A 23,744-nucleotide genomic window follows, 5' to 3' on the forward strand; every position below is an offset into this window, starting at 1 on the left:
TTGAGGGTTGAGGCAATGAAACATCAGGGTGGCTTCACAGAGGATCGAACCTGTGCTGGGTCCTGAAGGATGAGTAGAAGGTCATCAAGCGGACAAAGTGGGGGACAACATCCAGGCAGAGGGACCAGCCCATGCCAAGGCCTCAGGAAATGTGTGCTACATTGTGAGAAGATAGTGGGACAAAGGCAGGAGCAAGTAAGATACAGAGAGACCTGCAGGGAGGGACAGTCAGCAAACATTCATAATCTATTCTGAGCTGGATCATGCCAGGGACCCAGTAATGAGTCAGGTTCAACCCTGCCTCCCTGGTCTGGAAGAAGACAATGAAAAACTCAGAGGCTCATGAGTGGTAAAGCAGGAGGTATGAGGGTCTAAGGGAGCTCCAAAGGAGAAGACCGGGGAAGGCTATGGACAGGAATTAATCTCTGAGCAGATGTCTCAGTAACTAATAGTAATTGACAAAGGAGCCGGGGGGAAAGCGTTCTAGGTAGAAGGGACAGCACTCACAAAGGCTCGGTTTGTGTATACAGTGTGAGGAATGAGGATGAGGATGAAAAGGGTGGCAGGGTCCCTGAAGGATCTGGAATGTCAGGTGAAGATAAAGTCCCCTGAACTTTTCCCTACAACCAGTGGGGATCAGTGGAAGGGCTTAGAGCAGAGGAAGGGCAGGGTGGAAGCCCAGTGATGGGAAGCTGTTCCTGTGACCATGCAGGGGACAGACCAGGGAGAGTGAGACTGGAGACAGGGAGAAGAGAGAGGAGGTGGTCTCTCACTCATGGTCAAAGGGCCAGGGGCCACATAGGGTTGAAGGGTCGGGGAGAGAAGGAGAACAAAGAAAGCACCGTGTGTGAGGGCTGTGGGGTAGGAGGAGTCAAGTTCCTTGTAAGTGGGGATAGTGGTTTCCTCTGGAAATTGGGAAGGGAATGTTGTCATAAAGGGGCATCCAGGAAGATTCTGGGGAGTAGCAGTATTCTCTCTGGGTGTCCGGGTTGATTTCTTGGGCATTCACAATACAATTATTTGTCCAAAATATACCTCTGAATGTTATGTACTTCTGCACATATGGTACATTTCATACCAAAAAAACGCTAACAGCAAAGTTAAGGCCAGAGTCCAGGTCTTTGGACTTCCATATTGTGGCTTTTTAATCTTTGGTGATAGAGGCCAGAATAGTGACCATTCCTGGTGTGTCAGTTGGGAGTACAAGAGACCTTGCTGTGACAATAGGGATGCCCCATGGCTTGATTTGGTGCTGGTCACACATGTCCATACGCATGTAGAACAGCGTCAATCTGTACACTTAAGATTTGCAAACTTTACAATGTGTAAGCCATACCTCAATGAAAAGAAACAAAATTCAAACTACGACATATAATTAAATGATATCATGTCTGGGATTTGCATTAAAATAATAGAGGAAGTGAGGAAGTGGGTGGAGGTGAAATGTTATTAGCCATGAGCTGGTCGTTGTTAAGTGGGTACATGGCAGTTTATTATACTCATCTTTTCACCTCTGTATCTTTGAAGTTTTCCAAAATAAAAAGTATATACATGAATGTATGTATACATGAATAGATGAGCACATAAATAGTTAGGACAGATATCTACTGAACACACAGTGACCCAGGTACTCCCTCCCTTTGGAACGCAGATGTCTGCCTTCTCTCCGTGATGCAGAAGTTCCAATGCCTGAATGGATCAGACACACATCACTCCTTGCGCAAGATTTGTTTGACCTCTCCAGCTTAATGGAAGTGGGAGCCCTAATCAGCACCAAGGACAGATCTGTCACATTGGGTCTCAGAACCACAGACAGCAACTTCAACTATCTGGGTGGAGGGACAAAGGACAGAGAAATGGAGAAATGACATCCTTCCCATCTCCAGGACAGTGTGGAACAGGGTAAGAAGGTAGAGTCAAAGGATGGCCAATTGGTACCATTGAATAAGAGCATTCCTTCACAAATATCCACTGGGCATCTCTTACTGCCAGCGCTGTTCTGAACACTGGGAACAACAAGATCCCTGTCCCAATTAGACAAATAAGAAAATAGGATTATTGGGGTGACTGGGTGGCTCAGTGGGTTAAAGCCTCTGCCTTCGGCTTAGGTCATGATCCCAGGGTCCTGGGATCGAGCCCCGCATCGGGGTCTCTGCTCCTTGGCAGGGAGCCTGCCTGCCCCCCTCTCTCTGCCTGCCTCTCTGCCTATTTGTGATCTGTCTGTCAAATAAATAAATAAAATCTTTTTAAAAAAAGAAAATTGGATTATTTAGAGAATCCTAAGTGCCATGAGGACAAAGCAATTAAATAGAATACAGGATTCTTTATGGAGAAGGAGGGGACCATTTTTAAAGAGGTGGTCATGAAAGAAACTATATTTGAGTAAAGAACTGGTTGAAGTGAGAGAATGATTTATGAGGAGATTGGAGGGACAAGCAAGCGCCAAGACCCTGAGGCAGGAAGGGGCTTGGCAGGTTTGAGGATCAGCAGGAGGCCCAATGTAGTAGAGTAGGGTAAATAGAGGGAAGAATGGCAGGAAAGGTTTTGGCAAGATAGGAATAGACATAGAGGAGAAAGAGAGAGGATAGTATGAAAGACAGAGATCGAAAGAGTCAAGAAAGGGGCACCTGGGTGGCTCAGTCAGTTAAGCGCCTGCCTTCAGCTCAGGTTGTGATCCTGGAGTCGCTGGATGGGGTCCCACATCAGGGTCCCTGCTCAGCAGAGAGTCTGCTTCTCCTCTGCCCCTCACCCCGCTCGTTCTCTCTCTCTCAACCTGACAAATAAAATCTTAAAAAAAAAAAAAGGAAGAAAGAGTCAAGAAAGATCCAGAGGTTAAATAAAAAAGTCAAAATGATATTATCTGCAATTTATAAAGTGCAATTTCCATTATATTTACACAGTTGATCCTTGAACAATATAGGTTTGACCTGTGCAGATTCACTTATCGCAGATTTCTTTTTTGATAAATACAGTCCTATAGATGCATTTTCTCTTCCTTATGATTTTCTTAACATTTTCTTTCCTCTACTGACTTTATTGTAAGAATACAGTATATAATATATATAACCTACAAAACATGCATTAATTAGTGGTTTATGTTATCAATAAGTCTTCCAGTCAACTACTAGTTGACTGGAACTAGTAGTTCCAGGCTGCTAGTAGTTAAGTTTGGAGGGAGTCAAAAGTGGTATGTGGATTTTTCAACTGTGTGGGGGGATCTGTACCTCTAACCTCCCATTCCTCGAGGATCAACTATATAATATTCATATGTATACATATATTTTTATTATGAAAACTTCAAATACAAAAGTGAACAAAAAGGTATGATCTTTATTATCATTGTGTAACAAATCACTACAAAATCTAGTATCCTTTTTTAAAAAAATTTATTCATTTGAGAGAAAGGGAGAGCATGAGGCAGGTAGGAGCAGAGGGAGAAGCTGACTCCCTGCTGAGCAGGGAGCCTGATGCAGGGCTCTATCCCAGGACCCTGAGATCATGACCTGAGCCAAAGGCAGACCCCTAACTGACTGAGTCACCCAGGTGTCCCAAATCTAGTGTCTTAAAACAAAAAGTATATTATTTCCCAAGATTCTGAGGGTTGACCGGGCATTTCTTCTCTCCTCTCCAGAGGTTACTCATGCCACTGCCTTCAGCTGGGACTAGACTGGGCTTTGGGCCAGGGTGCTTTGACTCTCCATTGCAAGGCCTCTCCATGGGCTTGCTCACAGCATGGTCATCTTAGAGTTCTGAGAGAACAAAAGTGGAAGCTTCTAGTTCTCTGAACAACTGGACCTCGAGCTGGCCCAGCATGATTTCTGCAACAAAGATGTCACAAACCAGACAGACCGAAGCCACATATCAGCACAGACAGGAGACACTGGCAGCCAGTTTTAGAGACAATGTACCCCAAGTGCTTATCATATACCAGCTCCAGGGGGGGCCTGGGTGGCTTAGTCAGTTAAGCGTCCAAGTCTTGATTTCAGCTCAGGTCATGATCTCATCAGGGTCCTGAGATGAAGCCCCCTCCACACTAGGCGTGGCATTTGCTTAAGATTCTCTCTCTCATTCTGCCCCTCCTCCCTCTAAAAACAACAACAACAAAATATACACCAGGTCCTGTCTTGAGGACTGTGGATATTCATCTAATTCTCAAGCATCCCTGTGATATGGGTATCATCCCCATTTTGCAGGACACACAGCTAAGATCGCAGAGCTAGACGTGAATACAGGTCCATCCCTAACCCAGGCTGTACGTGTGCTATATTCCACACAAAAATAGTCAGTGGCCATGGCAAGATTTGAACCAAGGTCTGTGGAGTCCCAAATTGTGAGATGTAATTATTTAGTTACATACAATTTATAATTTAATTTTATATATGTCTTAAAATAATATACATAATTTTTAATGATGTAATACATGTTAGCTAATTGAACTTAATATACCTCATTTTTAATTGGTGGTGAATAGAGATATGTAAAGGATAAAGTAAACAGAAACAGAGAGAAACAAAAAGGAAAAAAGAAAAACGCATGGACTTGAAGACAAAGACCAGGATATAGGCCAGTGAGATAGAAGCAAAGACTCAGACAGAGTGAGAGAGATTGACGGAACCACAAAACTTTCTTTAGCATGGAAGTTCCATGAGGGCAGGGATTTTGTCTGTTTTGTTTTTACTACACCCTCGATACTTACATCAGGACATGGCACTTAATCGGTGCTCAATATATGCAGACAGGAAACTAGCCTGGACAAGCAGGTGCCTACAGTTCCCAAAGCCACCGTTAGGTGGCAGTATCCCATGCCCTGAAACCTCCAAATGCCTAAATCAAAAAGACCAGCCGTGGTGGATTTGCCTCCACAAGTCTCTGACTTTCATGAAGGATGTCTTCCTCCTGGCGCAGCCCCGCCTTTCCCTGCACAAGCCCGGGGCGACGAGTGACCTTTCCGCCTGAGACACCCTCTTCTCTCCCCTCCACCACCCTGCCCAGTTAAACAACTCTTTGTCCTTAGCCCCTTCCGGCTGGGCCCCAAGGCACCTGGGTCCTTTCCAGGCCCGGAGATGGGGCTGGGATGAAGGTGGGGCAGCTGGGACCAGGCCAACGAAAAGTCCCAGGGACTTTGGAATCAGTTCTTCTAGCCTTCCTGGACCAGGAGAATGTGATCCAGCCCCAGCCCCCTCAAACCCCCCCAGCCCCTCCTCCCTCCGACCCAGAGTCCTTCCCCTTACCCTCTCCTCTCTCAGACCCAGGAGTATAGGCCCCAACCCCCTATCCCTCAGACCCAGGAGTCCAGGCCTCCAGCCCCTCCTCCCTCAGACCCAGGAGTCCATACCCCCACCCCCTCCTACCTCAGACCCCGAGATCCAGTTCTCCAGCCCCTCCTCCCTCAGACCCAGGAGTCCACACCCCCAGTCCCCTCCTCCCCTCAAAGTCTCATGCAGCAGCCCACCCCCTCCTCTGAGGGGGGCAACCTAGGCAGAGAGGTCCTCTGGTGTTCCTCCTCCCTCTCTTTTACAGAGACCCCTCTCCCTCTTCACTCCCCCCTTCAGGGTTGGGACCAAGGGCTGAGTCACAGGAAGCTCTGGGGCCCTGAGTCACCCCCACCCCCTGGCTCAGCCCCTCCCTGGGCTGGAGGGAGCTGGTTCTGGAGCGGTGTGTCCTACCGACTGACCCCCACATCCCAGAACTTCCGTTTGGAGGCAAGTGCCTTTCCCACTGTGACCCCATTGCTGCCCACCCTGGCCTCTCCCATGGCCAGCCTTCGCTCCGTTTTTCTCTCTTAGTTGTGGTCTCTTTGGAGACAAAACTTCTGTCTGCTCTAACTTCCCTGTCCTGATCCCGGCGCCTGCTTTCCCTTCACCTCTTCTCTCCACCTCTTCGATTTTTTCAAATTCTCTCCTCCTCTTCCTTCTCCCCGCCTGGCTGCACCCCTCGGAGTCTCTCTGGTTGTTCCCCCCACCCCATCAGTTTTCACTAGGGCCCGCACTGAGGCATGGTGGCACAGGGGCTGTGACTGGAAGTCTCCGTTTCGAGGCCTCCGACTCGGGCAGCGGCAGCCTGTGTCTCTGGCCTCCTGCCTCTGAGTGGGGCTGGTGGAACCAGAAAGGGTACGGCTGTCCCCGGCTGTGCTGGTGGATGGAAGAGAGCAGCTGAGGCAGAGACAAGCATGGAGGGGTCCAGAGAGAGAGGCAGAACCAGAGAGAGAGGTCCAAAGGGAGGTCTGGAGGCAGGGAGATGGAGACGGAGAAACTGAGTCACAGGCAGAGATAGAGAGACCTAGAGTCAGCAAAAGGCAGGGACACAGAGAGCACAGACAGAGATGGAGACAGAGAGACAGTGACAAGGAGAGGGGATGAAATAGAAAACAGGGACACAAAGATGGAGACAGAGATAGAGATGCTAAGAGAGACACAGAGACACAAAGAGGCTAAGAGACAGAGAGAGAGAGAGAGAAGAGATACTGAGAGAGTCAGAGATACTGAGAGACAGAGCCAGAAGAGACAGAGGTCAAGGAATGGGGGAGAGAACAAGAGAGACAGGGAAAGGCAGAGACAGAGATAAAGACAGCACAGACCCAGCGGCTTCTAGAGCAGGAGAGACTGAGGGAGCATTCCTAGGTAAGGCCCAAGAACCTGAGAGGTGCAGAGAGACCAGAGCCAGGCCACAGGGGTGGCGGGTAGCTGGGGGGCATCCCGGCCGCAGCCTCCACGGTGCCGGCAGCAGCGTTTTCTCCCCCCGGGCACGCGCATGGTGTCTGGGTGTGTCTGGGTGTGCCCGGGTGTGTCTCCATCACTCTCCCGCATGTCTCTACCCAGACTGGGAATCACATGGGTGCCACGGACCGGGCGGGGCACCAGCACGGGTTGTGTTTTTGTCACCAGGCGTGTCTGTGTGTGTGCGCGGTTTGGTGTCTCCGGGTGTGTCTGCGTGGGCTGTGTTGGTGCATTGCCAGACATGTCTGTGCGTGAGTGTCTCGTTTCCCTGTGGCTGGCGGGTCCGTGTTCCTGCCTGACATCTGACACGGGAGGGAGAGGGGTCGTGTCTGTGAGCTCCCTCTAGAGTGGTGCCTGCCTGGCTACTGGCTGCGTCTCAGAGGTCAGTGTGTGCGAGGTGTTTAGTGTAACCCGGCCGGCATCTCCCCAGAGTTTGGGTCTGTGTCCCCATGTATGGCACACAGACCCGTGTGCTTCTCCGGCACGGCTGCACGCAGTGACATTCCAGCACACCGCGTGTCCCTCCGGGAGTCACCCTGTACTGCATTTGCTGTTCTGTCCGTCACTGTGTGTTGTGTCTCTGTTACATGGCTTTTTGGTGCAAAGGTGAGCTGTCAGTCAGAGATGTGACCCTATGGGTCGCGCCCAGGGCTGTGTCCATTTGGGGCGGGCTCTCCTTTCCCTGCCGAGAACACAGCCTGGGTGCCCACACTCAGAGTGTGCTGTGTTTGTGTGGCTGTGTAGTGCGCCGCAGCGGAGGGTAGCCCCTGGTGTGGCGTGTGGTGTTGTCGCAGGCTTCGGTGTCAGCTGTGTCAGTGGGTCCCCCTGATGTTTTACGTGATCCAGGGTGTTCACAAAAGGTAGTGTTGGGAAATACTATGGCAGCATGTTTTGTGTCACTCGGTGTTTGTGTGGCCACGTGTGTTGGAGTATATGGTGTGCCATTTGTAGCTTGTCAGTCAGAGGCGATGCTGCATTTCCATGTCAGGGGCCCCGCCCCCCACCTTCACCCCCAGGGCTACTATTCTAGGTCGTGTCCCTGTGAGGCACCAAAACCTATCCTGGGCTGTTTGGGTTTCTGTGTGTGTCGCTGTGCACTGCGGGTCTCTACACGTGTCCGTTCCCACTGTTCTGACCACACGTTTGAATGGCTCTGGGCGCTGGGGCGTGTTGTATGTCCTGGTGAGTCTGGGTGTGGATCGTTGTGCGAGTGTGACCTGTCACATGCCATCCGCGTGTGTTTCACTGTGTGCTGGGGGCCTGAGGACTGCCGTGGTGTGTCCCCAAATGTTGTGTGTCCACACGTGTTGGGTGCCAGTGCACAGGTGTATCACGTCTGGGACGCCGTTAGCACATGGTTCACACAGGGATGTTGAGTGCGGCACGTGGGTGTGACTCAGTAACCTGATGTGTGTCAGGAACCGTTGGTGTATGTTGTGCTAATGGAGCAAGAGAGCCTGGGGGTGACTGTCTGGGCAAGAGGATGTTGTCCCAGTTTCGATTGCAGTTTTCTGTGCCTGTGTGTGAACGGTTTGGGTGGTCACGGGAGCCACAGGGCACTGCCTGCCGTGCTGAGTGCCGGCGTGTGTCACACCATCTGTGTGGTGTCTGGGTGTGGCTGTGGGCTGCAGAGCTCATCAGGGAGTTGTGAGTCACTCACTGTAGGTTGTGGTGTGTGCCCCATGTGTGTTCGGTCCCGTCTCCGGCCGTGGTGTGTGTGAGGGTTTGTCACCGGGTGTCTTGTGGTGTCTGGGTGTGGCTGAGTTTAGGTGTGTGTTACAGAGGGCAGACCGTTTTGTGTGACACAATCTATTGTGTGCCAGTATGTGTCTTCATCCACGTGGATGCACGCCTCTTCCTTGCTCTGCCCCAAGACACACCCCAGTCCCTCCTCAGGCTGCGAAGGGTGGTTGGGGAGCCTTCCCTCTGCCCAAGGGCCATGCCGGCCCCTCCCTGCCCTGCCCAGCCGTCACCACCCCCAGAGGGCACAGACTCCTCTGTGCCTCAAAGCAAGAGCCCCAGAGCGAGGAGCAGAGCAGGCCGAGGACCTGCAAGCCACAGTGGCTGCCCTTTGTGTGCTGCGAGGTGGGGGACCCTGGGCAGGAAGCTGGCTGAGCCCCAAGACCGCAGGGGCCATGGGCGGGGAGCTGGTGCCAGGCCTGGGGGCCCTACAGCGGCGAAAGCGGCTGCTGGAGCAGGAGAAGTGGCTGGCTGGCTGGGCGCTAGCGCTGGCGGGAGTTGGCATTGGACTCATGGTGCTGCACGCGGAGATGCTGTGGTTCGGAGGGTGCCCGGTGAGTGGAGCTCTTATCCTGGGCCACGGGAGGCTGGGGGCTGAGACTCCTGGGTCTGAGGGAGGAGGGACTGGTGGTCAGGACCCTACGTGTGAGGGAGGAGGGGCTGGAGTCCTAAGTCTGAGAGGGGAGGACCCGGGGACCTGAACCCCTAACTCTGAGGGAGGAGGAGCTAGGGTTCTGGACTCCTGGGTCTGAAGGAGGAGGGGGCTGAGGGTCTGGACTCCTGGGGCCCAAGGGAGATAAATGTTCAGGGCTCTCTCTGCAAAAAGAAGGGAACATGGGTCTCAGTGTCTCAGTCTTTGAAGGTTTGTATGGGACACCTGGAAGCCCGAGACCCCTTGAGGTCAGGGGGTGGCTGACCAGATCCTCCAGTCTCCCAAGAAGAGATCAGGGGAGGGGTAGCCTCAGGTTCAGTGAAGGAAGGGTGGGGAGAAAGGCTAACTTCTTCCAACTAGGTGGCGGCTCCTTGGTCCTTATCTAAACGCAGGTTTACCCAGTGCCTCCCCAGCAGAGGGCAGAGACCAAAAAAACTGGCTGGGGTGGGGGTGGGAAATGGGAAACAGCCCCCTGCCCCTCCCATGTGCATCAGTCCCAGCCTCCCCAGGGTCTGCATGCTATTCTGGGGCATAATGGAGAAGTAGGTGTACAGTGTCTTGGGCTCCTAGGTCCCAGGGGAGGGGGCAGGGAGCCCAGGCTCCTGGGTCTGAAGGAGGCTTAGAGCGTCTTTGGGGGAAGGGGGGCCTGATAGAGTCGGTGGGGAGGAAAAGGACAGGTGGGGCCAGGACAGGTCTGAGCAGGCTCTCGGCACATTCCAGCCTCAGTCTGGGCAGCGATGGGGCAGATAGAGGACAGGGGTCAGAATCAGTGGTTTAAGGACAGAACAGAGTTGCTTAACCGGAAAGGAGGGGTTGGAGAACTGTCTAGGGTAAGGGATGTGGAGTTGGGCTGGCTGGGGAGGCTGACGTGAGGACTGGGTTGGGGGGCATTCCTGGAGGAGGGAGGTTCAGGCTTGGATTTGGGGGTGGTGGCAGAGGAGCGCAGTTCCAAAGTGACCAGGAGCCACATGGAGGGTCAGGGCAGCCCAGCTTCCTCTGTCCTGGGAGCCGAGGCCAGGGCAGCGGGCACGGGGGGGTGGGGCTACGGAAGCCCATGCCAACAGGAAGCATGGCCAGGGCCTACCCGCCGCTCCCACGCTTCAGAACCCCACCCAGCAGGGGAGGTGGGGCCTGAGCTCCCTGCAGATGGAAAGGGACAGGGGGTCTTTCCTTCCTTACTCCCTCTCTCCCCCTTCTCACCTCTCATTTCTTCCTTCCCTCTGCCATTTGCCAGTCTGCTGTCTCCAGCAGCTGGACTCTAGGAAAGCTGCTGCAGCTTTCTGGGCCTCAGTTTCCCCATCTGTAAACTGGGGGTAAGGGTTGAGATAGGTGGTCCTAAGGGTCCTCCTCAGCCCCCTTTCTACTTGGGCCTTGACAACATCCATGCCTCCTCTCCACCGCCATCTCAGTCTTAGGAGCCCATTTTGCAGGGACCCAGACACCTGCTCCCCAGTGGGGAGGGGCTGAAGGAGAGGCAGGTGCCCAGCTGGGGAAGTGCAGGGGAACAAGCTGTTGAAATCAGCAGGAGGAGGGGTGGAGAGAGACTGAGACTGAGAGACAGAGACATTGAGAGACAAAGGCAGTGTGAGACAGAGACAATGATGCAGTAAGAGACAGTGAAAGACAGAGTTCCCCAAGTTGAGATACACACAGAAAGATGGAAAGTCTGACAGAAACGGAGACCCTCAGACATAAACAGAGATCGAAACAGAAGCATCCCCAGAGACAGGGAAATTTCAGAGACTGAGTCAGGGGTTTGGGGGAAGAGGAACCAGCAAAGTAGAAGTGGGGTGCCGTGTGGGCAGGGGCTGTGTCTAGCGGAGTGGAGTTTGTGACAAACTAAAGAAAGGGACAGGGAACCAGGGAGCCTTAGGAGGATAAGGGGGTAGGGGAGGGCTAAGAACAACAGCACCATTGTTTGGGGAGGGTTGGGGGGGGCAGGTCCCCTGGGGCAGGAAATTGGCCCTCTTCCCCTGCACAGAGGTGGGGCCCTGGCCCGCTGCGGGAGCTGGCAGACATCTTCGGAGAAACAGGTGCTGAGCTCAGCAGGGGAGCCCAGGTGGATCCCCCTCCCCCACAACATTTGTCAGGCAGGGACCCCTCCCCACTCCTCCTGGGGATCCAGCAGTCCCAGGCCCCCCTAAACCTCTTCTTCCAGAATTCTAGATCTCTCCAAGGTATTGCCACACAAAGAGAGAGGAAAAAAAAGTCTCTCCGTGGTTTCTGGAGGCCATGTGCTTCCGGCCAGATCTGCCCTGGGCTTAGAGCCAGGAGAGAGGGCAGGGGGAAGGAGATGCAGGGGCCAGGACCCAGGGGCGTTCCTCAGAGCTGGGACTGGGGTCTCGGGGACCCAGTGACCTGGATGGGGTGGGGGGTGGGAGGGTGTCATTCATTCTTGAGTATTGGGTGATCATTTCTAGGTTTCTTGGGGAATTGGGAAGGTGGTAGGATCTTCTAAGGCAGGTTGCTTTCTAGGGTTGGACCAGCTGTGTGGTCAGGGAAGGGCGGGGGAACTTTCTGGAGGCCAGATGTCTGTTTCTAGACCTCCCCACTCCCCCACCCCCTAACTGAGGAACTATTTTTGGTGGGGGAGGGGATGGGGGAATTAAAAAGGGCTGTGAGCTATAAGGTCTCCCCTCAGGTGTGGATCCCATGAGAAAGGCTGAAGAGGAGGGTACACACCGGCATCTGAGCCGGGGCTGTCAGGCTGGGAAGGAAGAGACCACTTTCCTTGGGGACCAGATGGTTTTGAGAGTTCCCCAAAACTGAGACACTGGGTGGAATCAGGTTTTGCGGGGACGGGGGTGGGGGGAGGACAGGCAGGGAGGAATGGGTGGCGGAGGCCAGGAAATTGGGAATTGAGAAGGGATGGCATTATGGGAGGAAGGTAGAGGGGACTGACCAGTTGGAAACCTAGAATCTTACCCCTTTTTCTGTCCCTTCCAACAGTGGGCGCTCTACCTGTTCCTGGTTAAATGCACCATCAGCATTTCCACCTTCTTGCTCCTTTGTCTTATCGTGGCATTTCACGCCAAAGAGGTCCAGGTAGGGCAGGCCCCACCCCTGGGCCCCTTCCTTACTCCCCCCCAGCCCCCATGGCTCCCTGTCAGCTCACACTTTCCACCCTCCTCCTCCTCCTGGTCTGAGTAATGAGGTTTCTCCACCCTGAGATTTGTCCACACCCTCACCCACCGAGATGAGAAGAACCACAGATAGACAGACCGAGCCTCCTGGAGCAACCCAGTCCCATGCACCCCTGCAGCTCTGTCCCCCCTTGCATGCCCATGGATGCTGAGAGCTCCCACCCACAGGCAGCCTCACTCCAGGCCCAGCCCCCCAGATCTCTGTCCTCCATGTCCGGGGCCCCACCTACTCCAGTTCCAAGTAACCTGAAATCCAGGCTATGTGCCTGAGGGTCCTTCCCCACTCCTGAGCTCCCCACCTCTGTGCCAATTACCCCCTAGACTCCAGGGGTGGGGGGGTGTTCCACCCATCACCCCACTCCCACGTCCGGTCTCATCCTGGCGCTCAACTCTCCACCAGCGCCCTCCCCTCATCCCATCCCCCACATCCCTAGATCCTGTTACCTCTACCCCTTCCCCCCAAACCTCTGTATATAAAATGGGGGTTATCCATCATGTGTAGTCATTCCCCCCTGTGGCACCTGCTCAGTAGAAAGTACACATTATCATCACTAGTCAAACAGTTAAGTGGCCTGGATTTGTAGCTCAGCTGTGCCGCCACAGCTGAAAGACCAGGGCCTGAGTTTCTGCACCTGTAAAATGGGGGTAAAATGCTTTCAATTTCACTGTGTTGGGAGCATTCCCTGAGTCATAACATGTAAAGCAGATAGAGCAGTGCCTGGCCCATTCAAAGTGCCCTGTAAATGTTGGCTATGGGGCGTGGTTTTCAGTTAATTACTCCCCGGGCCCCAGAAACAGGAGGAGGTGGCTCCGTGCATCAGGACTGTAGGCTCCCAGGAGGCAGGGCTTTCTGCTCTGTGCACCGGTACCTTCAATATATAGAACAATGTGGGGGTACACAGGAAATTCTGGAAGCGGGCCGAAACCGAGGGGGAGGGCGTTAGGAAGAAAGTGGAGAGAGGTCCTCCTCAAGGTCCTGCCCCACTCCTTCCCCACCCTCCCCAACCCCACCCATCCTGACCCTGGTAGGCGGCCCCCCTTATCTCCTGGTTCTGGCAGGCGGGCGGCCACCTGACCTTCTTGTGACCCCCTCCCCCGTCTGTCCCTTCCCCGCAGTTGTTCATGACCGACAACGGGCTCCGGGACTGGCGCGTGGCGCTGACCGGGCGGCAGGCGGCGCAGATCGTGCTGGAGCTGGCTGTGTGCGCGCTGCATCCCGCGCCGGTGCAGGGTCCGCCGTGCGCCCAGGGTTTGGGGTCCGGGCCCACGGCGGCGGCAACGCAGTCCTGGCCGGGCTTCCTGGATGAGGGCGAGGCGCTGCTGTCGCTGGCCATGCTGCTGCGCCTCTACCTGGTGCCCCGCGCGGTCCTCCTGCGCAGCGGCGTCTTGCTCAACGCGTCCTACCGCAGCATCGGCGCCCTCAACCAGGTCCGCTTCCGCCACTGGTTCGTGGCCAAGCTGTACATGAACACGCACCCCGGTCGCCTGCTGCTCTGCCTCACGCTTGGCCTCTGGCTCACCACCGCCTGGGTGCTGTCGGTGGCTGAGAGGTGAGGGTGCTGCGGTGAAGGGTGGGGGGACTTAGAGCATCTGGAGAAGCCGCTCACAGCCCCAGCTGCCCTCCGGGGTCCGCACTCATCCACTCGGCAGGGAGGAACCAACGGGCCAGCTCCCGCCCTTCCTCCGCCTGCAGCCTCCAGTCTCCCCAGACACACACAGACCCCAGCAAGCCCTTCCTTCCCCGCTTCCACACCTGTCCTGTCTTAGGTCTCCGGGCACCTGTTCAGTCTCTAAACCCAGGTACTGGGGCCTGGCCAAAGGTTGCAACTGCCTCCTTGGAGGGTATGGACACCTTTTCTGAATTAGCACAGATGCACTGGGGTGCTCCCCGCCATCCTGGGACGGTGGTGATTTGGGGCTGCTCTGGAAGGGAATTTCCTGCAGGGAATGGATGGAGGATTCCAGGCCGCCTACTGGACACACTGCAGGCTGGACCTCAGGTCCTCTCTCTTACAGATAAAGAAAGTGACATTAATCTTAGCCAGTTGGTCCTAAGGTGTGGTTCCAGAACTGGCAGTGTCACCTGGGAGCCTGCTGCAAACCCAAGTTCTCAGGCCCTACCCACACCTAACAAATCCAAAACTCTGGCAGGTGGGGGCCAAGCAGTCTGTTTTAACAAGGCATTCTGACCCCGGCTCAAGTTCGGGACCTCTGGTTTAGTACATCTGGCAAAGGATTCTTTTTTTTTTTTTTTAAAGATTTTTTTTATTTATTTGATAGAGATCACAAGCAGGCAGAGAGAGAGAGAGAGAGAGAGAGAGAGAGAGAGAGGAGGAAGCAGGCCCCCTGCTGAGCAGAGAGCCCGATGTAGGGCTCGATCTCAGGACCTCGGGACCATGACCTGAGCCAAAGGCAGAGGCTTTAACCCACTGAGCCACCCAGGCACCCCTGGGAAAGGATTCTTGAGGGGAGGTGGGGAAAGACAAGCACTGGCTTTAGATCCTTTCTCTCTGACCCTCTGTTTCCTCATCTGTGAAATGGGTGTGAAATTTTACCATCTTTGAAGTCTCCCCAGCAATTCTAATCTTTGAGGATTTTTTTTTTAAAGATTTTATTTATTTGACAGACAGAGATCACAAGTAGGCAGAGAGGCAGGCAGAGAGAGAGAGGGAAGCAGGTTCCCCACAGAGCAGAGCAGAGAGCCTGATGCGGGGGCTCGATCCTAGGACCCTGGGATCATGACCTGAGCTGAAGGCAGAGGCTTTAACCCGCTGAGCCACCCAGGCACCCCTCTTTCAGGATTTTTAACTGATACATCTTGTAGGCTCTGTTTTCCTGCCACCATGTTTCTCATCTGAAAAATGGGAGGGTGGGTAAGGGGGGTCAAATTTCTCAACCCCAGGGCAGAAGTCCTCAAACTTGAATGTACTTCCAGATGAGGGGAGTAGGGCTTAACAGTGCAAATTCAGTCCCTACATCCAAACACTAGAGTAGTGGGTCTGACATGTCTTGGGCCTCACGAATGAAGCGTTCCTTGCTGACCCTTATACAAGGGGTCTGTGGGCTCAAGTTTAGACAAATCAGGATTTTCAGTCCCTTCCATGGCTCAAATTAAACGTCCCCTTCTATGAAGTGGGGGGAAGGGAGGGCAGGATCCTGCCTTTTTAGTCTTGACAGGACCATCTGTAGGCCATAAAGCATCTTTATGAACATTAGAAAAAGGCACCTCTGGGGTGCCTGGCTGGCTCAGTTGGTGGAGTATATGAATCCTGATCTTGGGGTTGTGAGTTTGAACCCCACACTGGGTGTAGAGGTTAATTTAAAAAAATAATAAAATCTGAAAGAAAGAGAGAGAGAGAGAGAGAAAAGAAGAGAAGAGAAGAGAAAAGAGAAAAAAATCACCCCTTCCTCTGTGTGTATGCAGATCCCTGCCAGGGTGTGACAAGAGGACTCTGGGCTGGGTTTCTGTCACCTCTCAACCTCTCAACCTGCTCAGAAAGCAGCAGTCCTGGTAGCCTAACGAAAACCAAACAAGCCTTGGAATTGGCTGGATCCAGGTTCAAATGCCACAGCCCAGAAAGGCTGAGCATATCTTGCCCAGCTCGCATAGCAGAGAGGAAGCCAGGCAGGCTCTCCAAAGCCCAGAATTTACAGACTTTTTCTCTGAATGCTTCTGGGGACTGTGGGTGTGTTAGGAAGGAGAATATCAGACATCAAGGGAAGCCCTGGGGTAGGGTTTTAGAACTAACCCCTCCTTCCCCACAGGCAGGCCGTTAATGCCACCGGACACCTTTCAGACACACTGTGGCTGATCCCCATCACATTCCTGACCATTGGCTATGGAGACGTGGTGCCAGGCACCATGTGGGGCAAGATTGTTTGTCTCTGCACTGGAGTCATGGTGAGTACAGCCCCTACAGGACCCTACCCCTACCCCCAACTGTGTATCTCTTGGGCCCAAAGAAATCATGGAGCCAACAAAGGGACTCAAGGACACCACCCCCAAGGAACTTGGGTATCTGGACACCCACAGCCCCATTTCCTTTCAAAATCCAAGAACCCATCCCCTAAATCCTTGTTCTCCTTGGAATTTAGGACCCTAGAACTCACCATCCTGGAAAACATAGGCCCCTGACTTCCCAGCCCCATTTCCTTCCAGAATCCAGGAATCCACCCTGAGCCTCATGAAGGCTCAGACATCCTCCTCCTCACCCCCTTACCCTCTCAGTCTAGGACACAGGCCCTTGGTTTCCCAGCTTATCCAGGACACAGGAATCTAGTCTCCAGCCTCCATTAGGGCTTCATCCAAAGCCTGCTTGTGGGGTCATTCTGCCTGTCTTCAGATCCTGCTTCTGCCACTTCCAAGCTGGGATCAAGCCTATAATAAAAAGGGGATGCTGATACTAATGTATTCCTCATGGGGTTCCTGAGATGAGTTAAACCACACATAGGGTCTCAGCACCCAGCACATAGGAAATGCTTGGCAAATGGGTCAAGGGGTGGGGGTGGGAAGGCTGTCATTTGTAACTGGTCGCAAGCATCCAGCTGCCCACCCTAGCTCACGTCAAGGATGAGGCGGAGGCTCCCCAGAGTTAGTCTCCTCCTGAAACCAGACATCTACCACCTTCCCTTCATAGACCCAGGCATCCAGCTCCCCCTTCCTAGTGCCTATCCTCGTCCAGGACCCAGCACCAAAGCCTTGGCCTTCACCTCCCCTTGCGATTTGGCTCTGCCTACCGAGGGCTGCCGGCCCCCAGTCCTGATGCTGTCCCAGAAAAGATATGCTACATTTCCACTGGTCATGGATGGGGTAATGGGAAAGTGTGATCCCCTCCCCAAAGGAGTGAGTCTTTGGGACCAAGAAAGAGGGGCAGAGATTCAGCCAGGAAAACACTCCCAAAGGGTCAGGGATCCTCGGGGCTGCCTGGGACCTCCTCCCGCATTTGACACAAGGAGAAACAGACCTAGAGAGATCAGGCAATTTGCACTTGAGCTCACAGCTCAGTTCCTGGCAGGGAGGTTCCCTGACACAATGGGATAATCACAAGTAACTTTATCAAGTACAGACTCTGTGCCAGCCTCTGCGCTGAACCCTTTCCAGGTGTTCACTTAAGGAACCCACAGAGTAATACTGTGAGGGCATGCCCATTTTATAGGGAAGAAAGTGAGCCCCTGAGACATTAAGTAACGTGCTCAGAGCTGGGCTTGGGACACAAGTGTTCCTGGAACCAGTGTTTATAACCAGTAAATTGTTCAGAGTGTTCTTGAGCTGAGACACATCTTGGGGAAGGGGAAGACGTCAGAAGAAAATTCACTGTAACTCAGGGAAGACAGCAGGTACCGCCAAGCAGCTGGCGGCCAGAGGTCTTGGGAGAAGCAGGGAGTGTTCAGACCAAGATGCTCGGGAAGCTACGGCAGATTGAGGTCAGGCTGAGTTGTCTGAGTTGTCTGAAGGCTCTGAAAGTGAGGGTAAGAAGTTTGGGGCAGTAGGGTAAAGGGGCAGGGTCATAATGTTAGATCTCCCTCAGGTCCGGGTCATCCGGGTCATCCGGGAGATGGTCCAGGAGGGAAAGGACGGGGCCAGAAGTGGCCAGGAGCCACAGGGGTGGAAGGATGGGGAGGGACACCTTTGGTGACCTGATGGCTAACTGGCTGTGAGCAGTGGGGAGGAAGGGCTCCCGAAGAAGCCCAAGCTCTACCTCTCACCCAAGATCAGCCCTTCTCCCCTTCTCCAATCATACCTTTAACAAAAGAGCATTCTGGGGGCGCCTGGGTGGCTCAGTGGGTTAAAGCCTCTGCCTTCAGCTCAGGTCATGATCTCAGGGTCCTGGGATCGAGCCCCGCATCGGGATCTCTGCTCAGTGGGGAGCCTGCTTCCTCCTCTCTCTCTCTGCCTGCCTCTCTGCCTGCTTGTGATCTCTCTCTCTCTCTGTCAAATAAATAAATTTTAAAAAACCAAAAAAAAAAAAAAAAAGAGCATTCTGGTGGTATAAACACTACACCCACAAGTGGGACTCAGACACATGACCTCTGATCCTGGCTCCACCCCCTCGGGGTGTGTGGGACCCCAATTCCCCTCTCTGGGCCTGTTCATCTGTCCACCGGGGGTGGTCTGGCCTGCCTTCTGTGGCTGTTGGGAGGGTTCTAGGAGGGAGTCTGGTGGCCCCGGAGCCCCTCCGCCCTCCGTCATAGTGTCTGCTGTGCCCACAGGGGGTTTGCTGCACAGCCCTGCTGGTGGCCGTGGTGGCCCGGAAGCTGGAGTTTAATAAGGCAGAGAAGCACGTGCACAACTTCATGATGGACATCCAGTACGCCAAAGAGGTGAGGATGGGCATATGGCACCCACGGCACACGCCTCCCTCAGACCCAGGAGTCCAGACGCCACCCCCTCCTCCTCCCAGAGCCCTAGGGGTCTGCCTCCACTGACACTGTGCCCACCCCCAGATGAAGGAATCAGCTGCCCGAGTGCTGCAAGAGGCCTGGATGTTTTACAAACACACACGCAGGAAGGAGCGCGGGGCTGCCCGCAGGCACCAGCGCAGGCTGCTGGCTGCCATCAACAGGTGAGGGCCTCCCTCTGTTTGCATCTCCTCCCTTCCACATGGTGTGTGGCAACGAATGTGCGTGTGCAGCCAGGCTGGGCCACCGGCGTGCAGGCCCGCTGAACAGATGTCCACCTAGACCTCACGGTGACTCTGTGATGGCTTGTCCTGCGCGTCTGTGTCTGTGGGTCTGTGCCAATCTGTATGGGGGGGGCAGTCAGGATACCTGGGGCGCTACCTAAGAGATGGGCTTAGGGGGGTTTCAGCTCTGGCAACCCTTCCTCACTGGACCACATCTATGTGAGTCTGTCCTCCGCTTAGCCCATCCCCAAGCTGGGATCACTTCTGACCTCCGGCTTCTTCCCACAGGTTCCGCCAGGTACGACTGAAACACAGAAAGCTCCGGGAACAAGTGAACTCCATGGTGGACATCTCCAAGGTACCAGGACCCTGTGGGAGGAAGGGCCTGGAAGAAAAGGGAGGCCAGGGCAGCTGGCAGGGACATCCAGCCCCAGCATAATGAACACTGGCAGGGGTCTGGCAAACACACACACATTCAACAAAGGTTTGTGGTTGAATGAATGGTATGACAGTTTCTTAAACTCATGGAGGGGACCGATCCCTTTTAACCTTAGAAAAAGAAATCGCACAAAGAACTTTAGTGTTTGGTTTTACATTATTTTTATTGTCGAGTTAATGCGGACGGATACAAAATTCCTTCCAACTATGACTCTTAGACAGCAATAAAACCAAAGCAAATATACAAACCAAGTTCAAACACAAATGGCAAGACCAATAAAACACAAATGAACAAATCTGACACAGACAGGGCACATTGTTCCAGTAAAAGGCCATCTCTGCTGCTATTGCGAAGAGGGGCCCAGGGCCACGGGGCTGACTCCGCTTGCCGTTCTCCGGCTGGGACCACCGGATTCGGCCGGAGCTTGGGGATGGTAACGTCACACCCCTTGGCTTGACTCACAGCACCTTTTGCTTATTAAGCAGCCTTTGCTTTTTCTCATTAGCCCGAGACAATTCAAACAGTGGCCCTTGGCACCAAGGCCATGGCAAGCAGTCACAGATGCAGGGCCCCTAAACTGCACGGCAGGTCTCAGTGAGGAGGTAGGGGCCTCCGTGTGCCAGAACTGACAGGTCGTAATTTCTAAAGATTATCCGGCCAAAAGCTGAGAGGTCAAGAATTCTCATAGAAAGCTCACACTTTCATACCCTTGAGGATAAAGCTGTGGCTCCTAGTCTGAGAAGCTGATGAAAGGGCTATGTGGATCCTGAAGTCGTTCATCAGTTCCACAAACGCTAGGCCTTACCGGAGGAGCCACCTTGGGCACGTCATTTAACTGTTCCAAGCCCATTTCCGTAGTTGTAAAAATGGGAACGGAATCCTCACTCCCCAGGCTTTTAAGAGGATTTAAACCATGTGTGAAAAGCACTGAGCCAGGCAGCTGGGATAAGGAGGAAGTCTAGCTTGGCCTGCTGCTACCTCCCACCTCCCCCTCTCTGCCCAGATGCACATGATCCTGTGTGACTTGCAGCTGGGTCTGAGCAGCTCACATCAGGCCCTGGAGAAGCGGATGGACGCCCTGGCAGGGAAGCTGGACACGCTGACTGAGCTGCTTAGCACTGCCCTGGGGTCGAGGCAGCTTCCAGAACCAAGCCAGGAGGCCACGTAGCTGGTGAGGCAGCTGGGACTCGGGCAGAAAAACATCCTGGAGAAATGGTGCCTGTAGATAGCACCTCTTGTGGCCAAAGGACTAGGGCATGGCCTTGGAGATGATGCTACTCTTTCTCTTCTGCTCTGCCTATCTGGAGGAGAGGACTCAAGTTTGGGGCTGGACTGGCAGTCCTGGGAGGAGGGAGACATTCTTTCTCCCCTTTGCTGACCCTCAATACCCTCTCCCTTCCTTTGCGTGGTCTGTCTGCCTGTTCCTGGGCATGTTCCTAGTTTCTGTCCAGATGCCTGGTCTCTTGGTGGCAGGTACACCCACCCTCTTTCTTCCCCCTTAGTCCACTGGTGTCTGTCTCCACCTCAGTGTCCCTGCTCTTGCTCTCCCTCCCTCTGGTTTCCGGCCCATCTATCCATCTCTCTGCTTGTCTCCCCAGGACCCATGGAGGAAGAACCAAGCTACTTTCCCCAGGATTGAGGTGGAGGACACTGTCCCTGCTACTCCTGACTCAGCCCTATGAATAAAGCACCTCAAGTGCAAGGACCAAAGGGGCCCCACCTTAGGGTGGTCTCACTCACTGACTGAGGAGACACTGGCTCAAGGAGAAAGGCTGTGGCCACACACACCCAAACCCTTGCCCCAAAAGGGAAATGGTCTCACTACTATCCCACATACCCTGGACAAAAACATCCTTACTATGCTGCTATGGATGACCTCCAGCTTTCAGTTAGAAGTGGAGGTGCCTGGGGGCTGAGACTCCTGGGTCCCAGAGGAGGAGGGGACTGGGGGCCCAGAGTCCAAGATCCTGGGATGCCTTAGTGACCACGGAATTGCCGAGCTAATGGAACCGGGCCTGAGGCTGAGGTGGCGGGAGGCAGCGCTCCCTGGCGGGAGGTCCAGGAGGACACAGTTTGCCGGAGCTGCAGAGAGTATCTGGTGCAGAGAAGGGGGGTGGGGGGGTACAGCTCACCAGTCTCTGCTCTTAACTTTGTAATAAATGTTCAACAAAGCCAGAAGAAGCTGCTATTTCTTTCTAAACATATGTACATTCCCGACAGGCAGGTCATCTAGCATAAGGCCTTTGCCCTGTCCATTTCCCAATCTATAAAGCAGACACCTACTCCAAGTCCCCCTCCCAGCTCCATAGGCCACAACTAGGCCATGAAGTCCTCAACAGCCCCCACCCCACAGATCTAAGGCTAAGAGCAAGGGCTTCAAACCCAGGTTTTGGTTCAGGGTCCAAAGCCTAACTCTGCCATCCACTGGCTGTGTGACTCTGGGCAAGTGGCTTCACCTCTCTGAACAATTTACCTCACCTCTAAGATGGGTCCACCTTCCCATGGAACTGCTGTGAAGACGGCAACAGAGAGTGGCACAGAGGGTCGGGTATTTAGCAAGAACCAAACACTCAAGAGACAGTTGATCATTTTTATTATTGCTATTGATTTTCAGACGCAACACGCAGCTGCTGTTTCTTCTGCTGCCCTCTCTCCCCCACTCATTCTCACCAGAACCTAGATGACTACTCACCCATCAGGAGACTAACAAGAACCCCAAACCACCCCACATACTTATTTCATTATCCTCTACGACTCAGACAGGAAAAGGGAAGGGGCTGGCACTTCTGAAGGTCCTACTGTGTGCCCCGCTTCTGTAATTCACCACAACGACTTCCCGCCCTGCCCCACCCCATTGTAAAGATGCAGAAACTGAGCTTTCAAGAGGAGCCCGGTCTAGAGCCCGGGAATCTGGCTGCAGGCCCCTGATTCACAGCCTGCCTGCCCTGGCGCTAAGCCCTCCTTCTACCCTGTCTGAGGTGAGTCAGAGACAGAGTGGCCTTGGACTGAGGCCTTCCAACTGAGGTTTCACTTCCCACAGCCACTTCATTCTACTTTGAGAAGCTGATTCACCCTTGCTTCCTTCGATTTGCGGGGAAGCCCGGGCTTCGAGTCATCCTTTTCTGCTGAGCTATCTTTAGATTTCCCTCCAAATCCACAGCAAGCCTCATGCGTCGGCCCTGAGAGCTAAACTGGGGCTTGCACCACCCATTGCCACAGACTGCCCTTCCTCTGGACGCCAGCCCACCTGGGAGCAGAGGAGACAGGAACTAGATGGGATCTCTGATGACATTTCCAACACCCTCCCCCTGCAGGAAGCCCTCCTCGCAGTGTTGCCAATCTCCTACCAAACTTATTCCCCCTGGTCACACCCCACCGCCGCCGGCACACTCCTTTAGGCCTCAGCTTGGATGTCCCCTTCTCTAGGGAGCCCTTTCTGAAGTTCTCACAGTCCCGTGAATCTTGTCTCTATCACAATTTTTTTTTTAAAAGATTTTATGTATTTGGCAGAGAGAGACAGCATAAGCAGAGGGAACGGCAAAGGGAGAGGGAGAAGCAGGCCCCCTGCTGAGCAGGGAGCGCACCGTGGGGCTCGATCCCAGGATCCTGGGAACAGGGCCTGAGCTGAAGGCAGACACTGAACTGAACCACCCAGGTGCCCCTTTATCACAATATTTTTTGAGCCCAGCACCACGCTCAGCCCTTTATATATAAATGACCTCATAAATTCTCTAAAAGGAGGCAAAGTGGGTATTGTGGCCTCGTTTTATGTATGGGGTAACCGAGGCAGAGAGAGATTTAAGAAATCTGCCCACAGTCACCGTATAGACTGGGGCGGGGAGGGCTGGGATCTGACCCAGGCTGGGATCTGACCCAGGCATCTTGGCTCCAGAGCCCTAGCACGTAGCCAGCAGGCCCATTCATTAGCTCAGAGATCACGGCACCATATTTTAATTTTTGTTCTCTACTGTGTTTTCAATGTCAAGGGCTGGCACATGCAGGGCCTCAGTGAAGATCACTGAATGAAAACGCTGAAGACCTGGGGTGGCCCAAACTCCTCACCTTCTACCACGGTAGTTTCTGCTGAGACGAGGTAGGAACTGGTTAGAAGGGGCTCTTCACTAAGAAACTAAGAGAATGGGGCGCCTGGGTGGCTCAGTTATTAAGCATCTGCCTTCGGCTCAGGTCAAGATCCCAGAGTCCTGAGATCGAGTCCCACGCGGGCTCCCTGGTGGGCGGGAAGCCTGCTTCTCCCTCTCCCACAACCCACCCCCCGCCCTCTTGTTTCCCTCTCTCGCTGTGTCTCTCTCTGTCAAATAAGTAAATAAAATCTTAAAAAAAAAAAAAAGAGAGAGTGAGAAAGAAACTAAGAGAACACATGGGAGATTTGCTCTGAAGCATCTTGCATCTGCCCCCGCCTACCTGCTCCCG

The 23,744-nt window shown here is 53.7% G+C and overlaps 1 protein-coding gene across 1 annotated transcript; it reads left to right on the forward strand.

Annotated features, from left to right (window-relative positions):
• Positions 1 to 8,441: 8,441 nt before the first annotated feature.
• LOC111139532 (potassium calcium-activated channel subfamily N member 4) lies at positions 8,442 to 22,709 on the forward strand. The gene is made up of 9 exons (XM_022491831.1): positions 8,442 to 9,010; positions 12,058 to 12,153; positions 13,368 to 13,801; positions 16,017 to 16,152; positions 18,462 to 18,572; positions 18,696 to 18,814; positions 19,163 to 19,232; positions 20,317 to 20,484; positions 20,912 to 22,709. The coding sequence occupies exons 1-8, from the start codon at positions 8,561 to 8,563 to the stop codon at positions 20,479 to 20,481; spliced, it is 1,581 nt and encodes a 526-aa protein (XP_022347539.1). The 5' UTR covers positions 8,442 to 8,560; the 3' UTR covers positions 20,482 to 20,484; positions 20,912 to 22,709.
• Positions 22,710 to 23,744: the final 1,035 nt, after the last annotated feature.

Source organism: Enhydra lutris, unplaced genomic scaffold, assembly GCF_002288905.1.
Source record: "Enhydra lutris kenyoni isolate GAN:26980312 unplaced genomic scaffold, ASM228890v2 scaffoldscaffold110, whole genome shotgun sequence".
NCBI classification, from domain to species: Eukaryota; Metazoa; Chordata; class Mammalia; order Carnivora; family Mustelidae; genus Enhydra; species Enhydra lutris.